The sequence below is a fragment of the Enhydra lutris genome, unplaced genomic scaffold, assembly GCF_002288905.1.
Source record: "Enhydra lutris kenyoni isolate GAN:26980312 unplaced genomic scaffold, ASM228890v2 scaffoldscaffold2, whole genome shotgun sequence".
Lineage (NCBI taxonomy): Eukaryota > Metazoa > Chordata > Mammalia > Carnivora > Mustelidae > Enhydra > Enhydra lutris.
The window spans coordinates 38459580-38472084 of record NW_019154086.1 but is presented as its reverse complement, the minus strand read 5'-3'; the positions used below and the strand labels follow the sequence as shown (position 1 = coordinate 38472084).

General features: G+C 42.1%; 2 protein-coding genes across 3 annotated transcripts in view; both read left to right on the top strand.

The window, feature by feature from the left end:
* Positions 1-2345: 2345 nt before the first annotated feature.
* Positions 2346-9084, top strand: LOC111146137 (basic proline-rich protein-like). Its single transcript, XM_022501551.1, has 2 exons — positions 2346-2445; positions 8240-9084. The coding sequence occupies exons 1-2, from the start codon at positions 2346-2348 to the stop codon at positions 9082-9084; spliced, it is 945 nt and encodes a 314-aa protein (XP_022357259.1).
* Positions 8402-12505, top strand: part of LOC111151734 (TSC22 domain family member 2) — a 50519-nt gene continuing 46415 nt past the window's right edge. For both annotated transcript variants that reach the window (XM_022509914.1, XM_022509906.1), the window contains exon 1: positions 8402-11424. In XM_022509914.1, coding sequence (XP_022365622.1) covers positions 9446-11424 — 1979 coding nt within the window. In that variant the 5' untranslated portion in view covers positions 8402-9445. The remainder of the gene's footprint in view (positions 11425-12505) is intronic.

Sequence of the window (12505 nt, the reverse complement as noted above, 5' to 3'; positions counted from 1 at the left end):
GCCTGGTTAAATGTAGCCCAAATGATCATGTTTCCTGAGTAATTTCTTATTCATGGGAAGAGCAGATTTTTAAGAAAAAACCTTAATAGTTGACAGTATTTAAGGGGTATGTGCACCAAAATTCCTGAATTGGAATAAATCCCTTAAATTAGTTCTTTATACTAAACCAAGTGGACTTGTGATTTGAAGCTGTTTTTTTTTATATAATATAATCAAATTATGGTATCCACAAAGAATGTGCATACCTGAATTATTGGTATAGTTTGGGTTTTTCCCATGGCAATTCTTGAACATACCAAATTACTCAATATTTGTCACATTCTTAATCTGGCATGGTTTAGGGCAGAAACTCCTCCATAAAGATTTAAGAACCGTAAGCAATTCATATCCTTCCTATAGATCATTATGTGACTTTCTTAATATATTTTAACGTATGCATTTCAAATTTGGCTGGTATTAGTAAGGATACATTATCTGCTTTTATCTCTAAAAAGTATGTTCCTAATGTGTTTTTAAGTCAGGTGAATTAAATTTCATCCATGCTTCTGGATTGCTCACCTCTCAAATTTAAAGCCCCAAATTAGATTTCAGTATTTAGTTTTATTTCTTCATACACAACTAACATTTGTTTAAAAGAATGAACTCTCATTAAATTACACATTTATAAGTGATGGTTATGTGAAAATTCTGCAGATCATTGAGTAATAATTTTAATAGTGTTCACCTAGGACGTGGACTATTAGTATATGCCTTGCTAATTGGAGTAAGCAAGACAAATAAGTGACGTCTGAATGTTAATTACTTAGAGCCTCCTCTCCCCATAAGTTTTCACTAAAATTTGATGAAAGAATACTAAATATAGAAGAGAAACTGTAATTAATGGGCCATTTATTGTAAATATTGCTGGTGTGTGTGAAATGTTGGCAGTTCCTCTTCATTATTAAACAAGAAAATTGTTTAAACTTTGAATGAAGGATACCTAAAGCAAAGTTTAAAACCAACTAGTTTCTAAGGGAGAGTTAGAATTAAGTTTTACTAAATAGTTACGTAAGTTAATCCGAAAACCATCCTTATTACATATTTGGTCTACCTAACCTTTGAAAACAAAACAAAAACAAAAAAGGAGATGGAGGCTCTTAGTCAAATAAAATCAGTAGTGTGCTTAATTATGTATTAGCATATAGTATGAATGACCATTACAGACAGTGGAGTTAGACATGCCTGGGCTGAAATCCCAACTGTACTGTATACCTGAGGCATTTGACCTACAGGCAGTTATTTAGTTCTATAAGCCCCTTGTTTCCCCATATGAAAAATGGGGATAATGCCTGTATTGCACAGTTTGAGATTATTAAATGAAGTATGCAGGTAGTTTATAAACAGTCCATATATAATATGTATGGCAAGCATACATTACAGAAATGTTAGTATTTTCATTGTCCACAAACTTTTCCCAGATCCCACCTTAACGTGCTATAAATCATACCAAGAGTCTTCAGTTTTGATCTGAAAGTGTAATTACATGGTGTATGGATATAATAACAGAAAGGGAGACAGTGTTTCAGGCCAGAAAAGTCATGATGTTGTAAAACATATAGCAGTTGGGTTCTAATCCTGGCTTTTCTACCACTTAATTTCTTTAGTTAAGTCTTTTAACTTATCTCCGTATTCCTCATTCGTAATGTTAGAATTTGAGACTTGGTCAGATTTTAAGATTCCCTGTGTATAACTTGATACATTTAAACATGTTTCATAAGATAGCTGCCAACTTAAACCTTCCTGCCACCAGACTATCATGTGACAAAAAAACAAAACAAAACAAAAACAAAGCTTGCAGATACTCATCAAGTAGGTTGAATACCCAAGAAAACATTTAAAGTGACAGTATGTCAGTCATTCAACTTTTTTTATGTTCTCTGAATAGTAAGTACTGGGATACAGAAAAAAAGACTATCCTGCCCTCCCAAGACCTCAGATTATATGAAGATAATTATCAAATACATGCATTCATATATATATCATAGGCTGTAATGGAGTAAAATATAAGGTACTATCGGAACAATTTAGGACATAGTTAGATGTGATATGGGGAGGAAATAGACTGGTTTCTGTTTAAAATTTATTTATCTGCATAGGTAATATGTTTATATAGTTCTAAGTATACAGGAATATAAACCGAAAGTCTCTCTGCACTTCTGTCCTCCAGCCACCCAGTTTCTGTCCTCAGCATCAACCTATTATTACTTGTGCATTCTTCTGAAGCTAACTGTTGGACTGAATCTTAAAAGGGTGACTTAGGCTAGGTCACTGTTAAGAGAAAGGGATGAATTTCTGAGTAGAAGAGGATGGCAGTTTGTGTAACAGTGTGGAAGAAAGAGATGTCAGTTTTGGGAAATGATGTGATTAATTTTGACAGCAACCAGAGTGAAGGGCTTAAATGTCATGGTGAGAAATTGTGATTTTTTTTAATCAGAAGATTATGGTTGCTGTTAAAGATGTTTCTTGAAGCTTTTAGTGTTAAAGTAGTATGTATCTTACAACCATTTCAGTACGCTTTTCAGTGATTATTGTATTTTTAATTAACATCTTACAAAAAAGTTGTGTAATAAGGAGATCCTATGGGAGCTCTGAGTCCCAGAAGTCAGGATTCTTATCCAATGAAATATATTAAATAGTTTGGTATACCCAGCTCTAAGTTTAAGTTCTGTTTGCCTGAATATTACCTTAATAATGATGAAATATTGAGTATATGTTAAGGTACTCTATTAAAAGTTGATTTTTATATAGCATGATTTGGAAAGTGTAATCCTATATTAAACACAAATCCTCCTCAAGCTTAATTTTGTGAGGCCTTATGTATGCATAATCTCATTGAGTTTTTCAGCAACTGTAAGGAAGTGTTCCTCCCTTTTTTATGGATTAAGGAAACTGAGGCCTTGAGGGTTTGAATCACATAGTTATTAAGTAACAGCATATATTCAGACTTAGGCCTTCTGACACCAAACCCAGTGCTCTTGGATATTTCCAGAGTTAGTTTTATTTTATTAATTTGCTTACTATACGATAGGAGGAAGGAAAGCTACTGTGGCTACCGATCTGTTGTGTTGTAAGCCTTTACCTAAAGGATATTTTTAATCATTTTAAATCCTTAGATAATAATATTGGAGATGGCCTGTTGTGCTTCCCTGATTTCTATTTAGAGATCGCTGAAGTTGAGTTTTGACATAAGGGAAGAAAGTATTTGCTGAGTTCAGGGCTCATGTACCTCGTCCTTTAACATTCAGCAATTTTCATAGCTTAGTTTTGAGGTGTGGAATGTTTTTCCTCTCTGTTACAGTTACCCTACAAAGATAGTATCTTAGCAAAGCAGGTCGATGTATGTCATATTTGAGTCACTCTGTGGTGTACTACTTTCATGTACTTAGAAATTAATAGGATAGGTTATTTAGTATATAAAGTCAGGAGGAAAAGGATATATTTTGTTCATTGGTTTTGAAAAATGTCCACAAATGGGAAACAGCATTTTCATTTCGGTGGCTGAAATTCAGAATAAACCACACCTCAGTGTCCCTAAGAAGCGCTTTGTTGGCTTTATATTTAGATTAATAGTTAACATTGACATCAAATATGTTATTAGAAAACTGGTTTCAAATTTTATTTCTTGGGCAGAAGAGAATTTGTGACCAAAGTTGCATAAAATTCAGTATTTCTTTCTAATAAATTTTTAATGACCTTGGTTGCAACTTGGTGCCTTCAGATTACATAGACTATATACTTGAAATGATCTCTATTAACAGTGTTTTCCTTGGGCTATCAATTTCCTCAATTTTATGCCATCCCAAAACAGATGATCAAGCCCCTTAATATTTACAAAATGGCTCTTTTGAAGTTCTTGATCAGCTAGTTTTTACAGATTTCTTTAATATATGCCTGTTAAGCAATATCTTGAGACTAATTGTTGCTCTTTGCTAAAAATCCCTCAAGTTTATGGAAGACATCCCTGCTGAAGTATTAGAGAAATGAAAAGTGTCATATTTTATAAGCCTGTCTAAATGTTTATCCTTGGAATCTAGACTCTAAATTTTTCTAGAGTACATAGATTGTATTACTCCATATGGTTTCTTCATTTTAAATGTATGTAGAAAGTGATTCACTGCCAGCTTTTGCAACCTAAGTGTATTTGTTCTGACATGTTGAAGACTTTAGGTACATTTACGGTATTTTATTTCATAGGTTCCTTTTTTGCCCCAAGATACACAACTAGCTGCAGATACATTCTTTTTTTCACTTCTACATTTGACTTATGAGAAACATTTCATTTTTAGAGTCTGTGCTGTAAAAATGCTAGAATCTCATAGCTTAAGTCATATGATTTCATTTAAAACCAATTTATTTGGCATATGAATTTGATTCAAATTAAATATATACATATGCATTTTTCCAAAATCGGGGGATCTGAAGTTTTTTTTTTTAAAGAATGTCATCCTTATAAATATATTATAAATACTTTTTAATGAATTTTAAATTCCAGACTTGCAGAATAACCTCCAGGTTTACCTTTGGTTGTTGTCTCATATTTACTCCTTTCCTCTTAGAGTCATTCTGTTTTAAATCCAGACAGACCTGTGTGAATAGCAAACCTGTCCCCGTATAGGACAGTCCTGGGTAAGCCTGGTTTAAAAAAAAAAAAAATGTGTGTGTGTGTGTGTGTGTGTGTGTGTGTGTGTGTGTGTGTGTGTGTAATATACATATACATTATATATATTATATAAAGCATGTATATATTAAATATACATATATTTAAAGGTAATATAATTACTAACAGATTTGCTATTGAAATCACATTGCAGTATAAAGCTAGATTTCAGAACCACATAATATTTTAGATTCTAAATTAAGTACCATAATAGAAGAAAACAGACTTTAATAGGACATTCTATTTATTATTAGTTCAAAATGCACCATTTTCTTCCATCGGATTGCTATATTTTGCCTGAACTTCAAAGATCTTTGGGACTCAAGGGAATCTTCACTATTAAAAAAGACACTATTGTTTCATAGTATATTGAATGTAAGAAAACTATCTAATAGAACTTCTCTTAAATGTGAAAATTATACACATATCATTCACTCTGAAATGATGAAGATGTTGTGCATTTCAATGAGATTATGTTTTCTTTCATAAAAGTATTTATGGAATTCCACTAGGCTTAAGTCTTCTTTCATTGCAGTTTTTGTTGTCGTTGTTGTTTTTGTTTTTGACTTTTCAGATAATACTATGCAATGGCCTCACTGCAAGGGGTTATTAGTAAGATATGGTTCCAGAAATGGAACCCCAGGAAAATCATAGTAATAAATCAAGTGCTACTTGTTTAGACAACTGATATTTATTTCCAGCAAATGCTTTTTGGAATCTGAAAACTAGTCCTCCATTTTGTATTTTTCTAACAATTTAGTGATAAAAAAATATAAAGTAAACATAAGCTATTTCTAAATCCCAGAAAAAGTTGTTGGCTAGGATGCAGGCTGTGCAATTCTTAATGCACACATGGAGGGCTCAATAAATGTCACTGACCGATAGTGTTAACTCTAAAGGACTACTTCTCTTAGCTAAGTAGTTGCTTAAGTTCTCCTAAAAATGTGGTTTTATTTTCTCTATCCCAAAGTATTAATGTACTATTACTATTTTAAATGTATTATGTACTTGTTGAAAAAATAAAAAAGGTTTTCTTGAGTATCTACAGTTCACATTCCAGGATCTTGTGACTATGAAATAATTTGCCATCTGGTACTGATATGGTTAGATAATAACCTAGTAGAATTTGGAGTATGATACTCTGAAAAGATGAAATCTTGCTATAGTAGTTGTGGTGTTTGTTTGGTTTGGTTTTGGTTTTCTTGGTCATTGGTGGAAACCGTCCTTAGTTTCTAAGTTGTTGCAATTGTTTTTTTCTTCCCCCCTGCATTGTTCTTCCTAAACATACCCTCCATACATGGCTTTAAAGTAAGTCTTTGAGGGAAGTACCAGATGTAGGACAGTCAAGTTGGATGCTCTGGAACAGTAATCAAGGATTTCCAGTTTCCACATGTGGCTTTTGGGTGTAAGCATGGAGCCAGGATAATTGCATTAAGACCCTTGGTCTCGAGGTTTGAAGGACTCCAGAGATCTCTCCCATTCCAGTGAGTTAGGCTACCATGTTACTTACTGTCAACTTTCCACACACACCCAAGCGTATATACTGACTGGTACATCTGGTTTCCTAACATTTTAATTAGTTATGTGGAGGCTCTTAATCCTTTGTGGGCCAACCATGAATTACATAGTTGTGTAGTCTGATGACAGTTCTATGTTTTTCTTTTTTCCATAAAATGTTTTCGAACCTATTTGTAACAACCAGAATCTTTATTATTTCTTCATAGCAATTTTATGGAATAAATTCTCTACATTTCTAAGCAGCAAATGTATAAAAGAAGCTAGAGCCTTTAAGACTTTTGGAAAGCTTACTTTCAAAAGAACCATTTTATTCACACAGAAATTCTTAAGCATATAAATAAAACATTTTAACTTTATACATCTTATTTTAGGCTAAGATGTCTTTTAACATCTTTAACCCCATTCTTACCAACAATATAGCCCCTTACTGATCTCTTCTAAATTATTACTTTCATTTCATAATAAATCCTTAATGTGTTCTTTAAGGAGAAATCATCTTACAGGATGACTTTAGATTTTTCCTTTGTGTGATTAAAGATAATCACAACAAGTAATCAAAAAGTTTATGTAATAAGATAATGTAATGAGACAAGCAGGCATCCGATACTTATTTTTCGAAAATTGACCACCATTTAATACAGTAAATCAATCCAAAGTTAAATTGAGCTCTTGTAAGTTTATATTTGATTTAACCAGTTGATCTAACTTATTAATGGAAAATATCTCTAACAATTACCAAAATTACAGAGTTAGAAATGAAACATTCCATTAGCTACCTCTGCCACAATAGCAGCATATATTACACTTTGTTCCTTTATTCTCTCCAATCTTCTTAAGAAACAGGGATGTTATTATGTGGTCTTATTTCGCATCCTAACCTCCTTCACTTGGGTTTGGAGGACGTGGTTTTTACTAAGGTTAAAAGCCATGTGTCTGTATGCTATTTACAACTAAGGACCTAAACTTTTTCTCTAAACTATCATTATCAAAATATCCTTAGGCATAAAAAGTATTTCTACTCTTCAAAGATTAGAGAACTGAGTATAATGATTAACTGATTTATGTAAGTCATAACGATAACGACTGCTAAAGCTGTGATATGAAATCTTGATTGCCCCCCCCCCAAGATTTCTTGCATTTTACTTAGATATGTATTAATGTGTCAAAGTTCAAGAGCCACCTTCCCCATTTTTTTAAAACTGTTTAAGAGAATGGCCATACCACTTTCTTTCGCCAGAAAGTAGCTAAAAGATGATAAAATCTCCAGTACTTCATAGCTGCTCTCTGAACTGACTTGTTCTGGTTGTTCATGGCCCAATTCAAACCATGTAACACTCTGGCTCCAACTAAGAGTTTTAGAATAAACAAAAGAAAGAACTATAACCATTTAACGCAGTAAGTTCTACATTTATGGAGCCCATAAGCTGATTTCGTGCTGAAAGTACAAACAGTCTTAAGAGTTTAAATGAACTCTTCAATGCTGAAATCACAGCAAAACTCAGGAAAATTGGGGTTATGTTGGTAATAACCCCTAATCTTTTTTTAAACTGACCTCACCCTGGGCAAGTAACCATCTCCTGATGCCATTGTTGGAGACAGAATTTCTGGCTGAAAGATCAGTTTTCTGACTCAATCTGGCTTGCTATTCTTGGTTAATCATCCCCATTTCTCTCAACATTTCACTCCTCTTACTACAGTGGTCAACATTCATTTCCAGAAGACCTTTTTTAAGAGATTCGCTTCCTCCGTTGGTCTCCCTTTTATCCTGACTAAATCTCCCTAACCCCCATTTCTATCGCCCTTGTTTCTGTAAGATTTTGCTGAACATTAGACACAGCACATGACCTCCATCCAGTCTTCCAACGTCTCGTAACAAAACCGACTGGCGCGGTTGTAAGCTTCTCTAGGCTTGGAATTTAAGAGTCTTCAGCTCTTCAAGTCTAAAAGACCTACAGCGTATATTTTAAATTTAAAAATTTTTAAATTAAAAAAAAAAACAAAACGCTCCCCTTTTTTAACCTTTAGTCCCTCCCACCGCCTCCCCCTCAAGCCTCCAAGCGAAACTGCAGGAAACCGGAGGGGGCGGGGCGGTGACGTCACGACGCCGGTGCGTCACGGAACGGCGGCGGCTGCGGCGCTGGCGGTGGCTGCGGCAGCGGCGGCATTTTAGTCGACAGCGGCGGCGGCAGCGGGGCTGCTGCTCCTCCCAGCATCCCTGGCGCGGCCATTTCAGCCCCATCTTGGCCGAGGGGAGGGAGCTGCAGCCGCCGCTTCAGCAGTTTGAATTTCAGTTTCTCCAGGCTCTGCGAACCGGGCGCACCGAGGAGGAGCCGAAAAAGCTACCACCGCTACCTCAGACAGCCGGAGCGCCTCCGCTCGCCGGCCAATCAGTCGGCCGCCGCCACCACCACCGCCGCCGCCCCTCACTCTTCTCAGGAGCCGCGAGGGGAGGCCGAGACCGCCGCCGCCCGCGGGGTGGCTCCCCCTGTAAGGGGAGGACCGAGCCGGCTTCCCCTCACCCGGAGCGGGTTTCCGCCAGAGACAGTCGACATGTCCCTGGGGCTGAGCTCCGGCTAAAGCCGGGGAGGGGGCCGCCCGCCCGCGCCGAAGCTCCGCCGCCCGCCCGCGGACCTTCAGCCAGCCCCAGCCCGCCGCTCCTGGCTGAATCAGGAATCCCCGGCTCCAGATTCGCCACTCCTTCCTCTTCTTCCCTCAGCGTCCGAGAGCCCAGAGCTGACGCCGGCACTGGCCTGAGGAGCCCGAGCGGGGCAGCACCGCCCCTCACGCCGCCGCCGCCTCCTCCCCTGCGCCCTCCCACTCCCACCCCCAGCCAAGGCCTGCTGACCGCGCCGAGCGCCGAGCTGGACTGACCACGGCGGCCCCGGAGACTGGAGGAGAAAGCAGGCGGCCCGCCCCTGGGATCGCGCTCGCGCCGCCGCTGAGGGGATTGAATTGAGGCGCCGCGGCTGCGGGAGGCGAAAAGGAAGGAGGAGCCGCCGCGCGAGTGCGACGGGGGCAGAGCCATAGAGATCGACTCAGAAGGAAACCGGGAGGAGGATGTCTCACAGAGCGGCCAGCGTCCGGATCAGCCAGTGACTCTTAACAGCGGCGGGCCTCAGACCCCAGCGCGGACTCGGACTTTGTCTTTGGGGGCCCCTGCTCTGCCCTTCTGGTTTCCGGCAAGATTGCAGAGGAGCCGGCGAGCCTCTCTGCCCTCCAGCTTTCCTCACCATGTCCAAGATGCCGGCCAAGAAGAAGAGCTGCTTCCAGATCACTAGTGTCACCACGGCCCAGGTGGCCACTAGCATCACCGAGGACACTGAGAGCCTGGACGACCCGGACGAGTCACGTACAGAGGACGTCTCCTCCGAGATATTCGACGTTTCTCGGGCTACGGATTATGGCCCTGAGGAGGTCTGCGAGCGCAGCTCCTCGGAAGAGACGCTCAACAATGTTGGGGATGCCGAGACTCCCGGGACCGTCTCCCCAAACCTCCTCCTGGACGGGCAGCTGGCGGCCGCGGCGGCTGCTCCCGCCAACGGAGGAGGAGCCGTTTCGGCCCGGAGCGTGGCTGGGGCGCTGGCCAGTACCCTGGTGGCGGCCGCCACCTCGGCCCCCTCCTCCGGGGCACCTGGCGCCCCGCCGGTCGCGGGCTCGTCTGCCGGGCCCGGGACCGCAGCCGCATCACAGCCCCCCACCACTTGTAGTTCCCGTTTTCGCGTGATCAAGCTGGACCACGGGAGCGGGGAGCCCTACCGCCGCGGCCGATGGACGTGTATGGAGTACTATGAGCGGGATTCAGACAGCAGCGTCCTAACCAGGTCCGGGGATTGCATTAGGCACAGCAATACTTTTGACCAGACTGCGGAACGGGACAGCGGCCTGGGCGCCACCGGAGGGTCGGTGGTGGTGGTGGTGGCCTCCATGCAGGGGGCGCATGGGCCCGACTCGGGAACTGACAGTTCCTTGACTGCTGTGTCACAGCTACCCCCGTCGGAGAAAATGAGCCAGCTCGCCCCGGCCCAGCCGCAGAGTTTTGGCGTTGGGCAGCCACAGCCACAGCCACCGCCGCCCGTAGGTGGGGCTGTGGTTCAAAGCGCGGCTCCAGTGCCGCCGTTCCCGGGAGCCGCGGCCGGGCCACAGCAAATGATGGCAGCCCCGCAGCCGAGCCAGCCCCAGGGAACCGGCCCCGGCGTCCTCCCGCAGGGGCCCAACGGACAGGGGCTGCCCCTGACGAATGTAACCCTGACGCAGCCCGGCGTGGCCCTGCCGCAGCAGCCGGGCCCGGCCGTCAGCGCTCCTGCGACGCAGCAGCCCCAGCCGTTCGCGTACCCCCAGCCTCAGCTACCGCCCGGACACTTGCTGCCAGTCCAGCCCGCGGGTCAGAGTGAGTACCTACCGCAGCACGTGGCCGGCCTGCAGCCACCTAGCCCCGCGCAGCCCTCGTCCACCGGCGCCGGAGCGAGCCTTGCCACGGCTGCCAGCCTTCCAGTGGGCACCGGCCAGAGTGCCGCCTCGGTGGGGGCGCAGATAATGGGCGTGTCTTCCTTGCCCAGTGAAGCTGTGGCCCCGGGGCCGGGACCCGCGCCAGGCGGACAGGCCGCGCCTGGGCAGCCGGCCGGAGTGCCCTTGGCTGCTGTGGGATGCGCCGTGCCGCCGGGCCTGGTTCCCCCTGGGACCGGGCAGCCCCAGTCCGTGCCTCCGCCGCAGATGGGTGGCAGTGGTGCGCCGTCAGTCGTGCCTGGCGGCCCCCACGCCGTGCTGCCCGGAGTTCCAAACGTGCCTGCAGCCATGCCCGCTCCAAGCGTGCCTAGTGTGTCTACCACCTCTGTTACTATGCCAAATGTACCCGCGCCTCTGGTCCAGCCGCAGCAGCTGAGCAGCCATACGCCAGTCAGCAGGAGCAGCAGCATAATCCAGCATGTTGGGCTGCCCTTAGCGCAAGGCACACCCAGTGCACCAAGTCTACCACAGTCTGACCTAAGCCAGTTTCAGACTCAGACCCAACCTTCAGTCGGGCAAGTTGACGATACTAGAAGAAAATCAGAACCCCTACCTCAACCACCACTTTCTCTCATTGCTGAAAATAAGCCTGTTGTGAAGCCTCCTGTTGCAGATGCCCTGGCAAACCCCCTTCAGTTAACACCTATGAACAGTCTGGCCACCTCTGTATTCAGCATAGCTATTCCTGTTGATGGTGATGAAGACAGGTATGGAAATCTTACTTAAAATATTTGATAGGAATGCTTGACCAAACATTTTAGTTTAGAATGCAACTTAAGAAAAGTTGTTTTGTTTTGTTTTTAACTTTGAGTCCCTTAGCGTTTTTAAGTATAAAAATTAGTTTGTGTTAGTAAGGTTGATTTGTCAGTTCTTGAAAAGGCATAGTTTTAGGTTGCTAATGTGAAGGTATAATGAGAATTGGTCTTGTCACATTCGTTTAAGAGCACAACTGGATAAGGACACAACATTTGTTCATTCAGAAAGGTGGATTTAAGCTTAATTCTCTCATTTACAGGTGGCAACTAGTAGATTATGCCCCCATAGGACTGTCCTTTTCTTAGGTAACAGTTACACTTGAACACTTTGTCAGTGTGAGTTTGGAGACTAAGACATAAAGTTAGAAGTTTCCCATTCTGGAAAACCGGAGGTCCTCTAGTAGGGAAAGATCCATGTAAGTAAGGAATCTCCTCCAGTGTATCTGCAAAGGCTGGAGAGAGAATGGTGAAATGTCAAGTCTGGCTTTGAAGATCCTATCGTCCTCCAGCCTTTTAAATACAAGAACATAGAAGGTCAGGAGGCTTCCCGGTGACTTTGTTAAGATTCTTTTTTCTTTTTCTTTTTTTTTTTTTTTTAAAGAAGTGTATTGGAAAGATGTTATCTTCCATCAGTTTTGTTTTTTTTTTTTTAACTACAGAATGGGAAGTATGAAATGAGACTCTTTGACAGTAGTAAAAGCTACAGTTCTTGAAATTAGAGTAATTTTATAGTAAAAGTGTTAACAGTTGTCACCAATTGGCTCCCTCTTTACTTAAGGGATGCTTTTTTTAATGGTTTAAGTGAAAATTGGTGTATTGCCTTACCAATTCTACAACAGTTGAAGTTTGGTTATAATTCATTGAGGATTTTAAGTGATTTTCAGGAAATATCACAGGAAAATTTGACATATATTGCAAATGTTTAAAAACTGTTTGTTACAAGCTTTAGAATTACACTTAAAAATTACAGAGAAGGTTTCAGGTACTTTACAGTTAGGCATTTATTTGTTGGGTTTTTTATTTTGAGCATGGT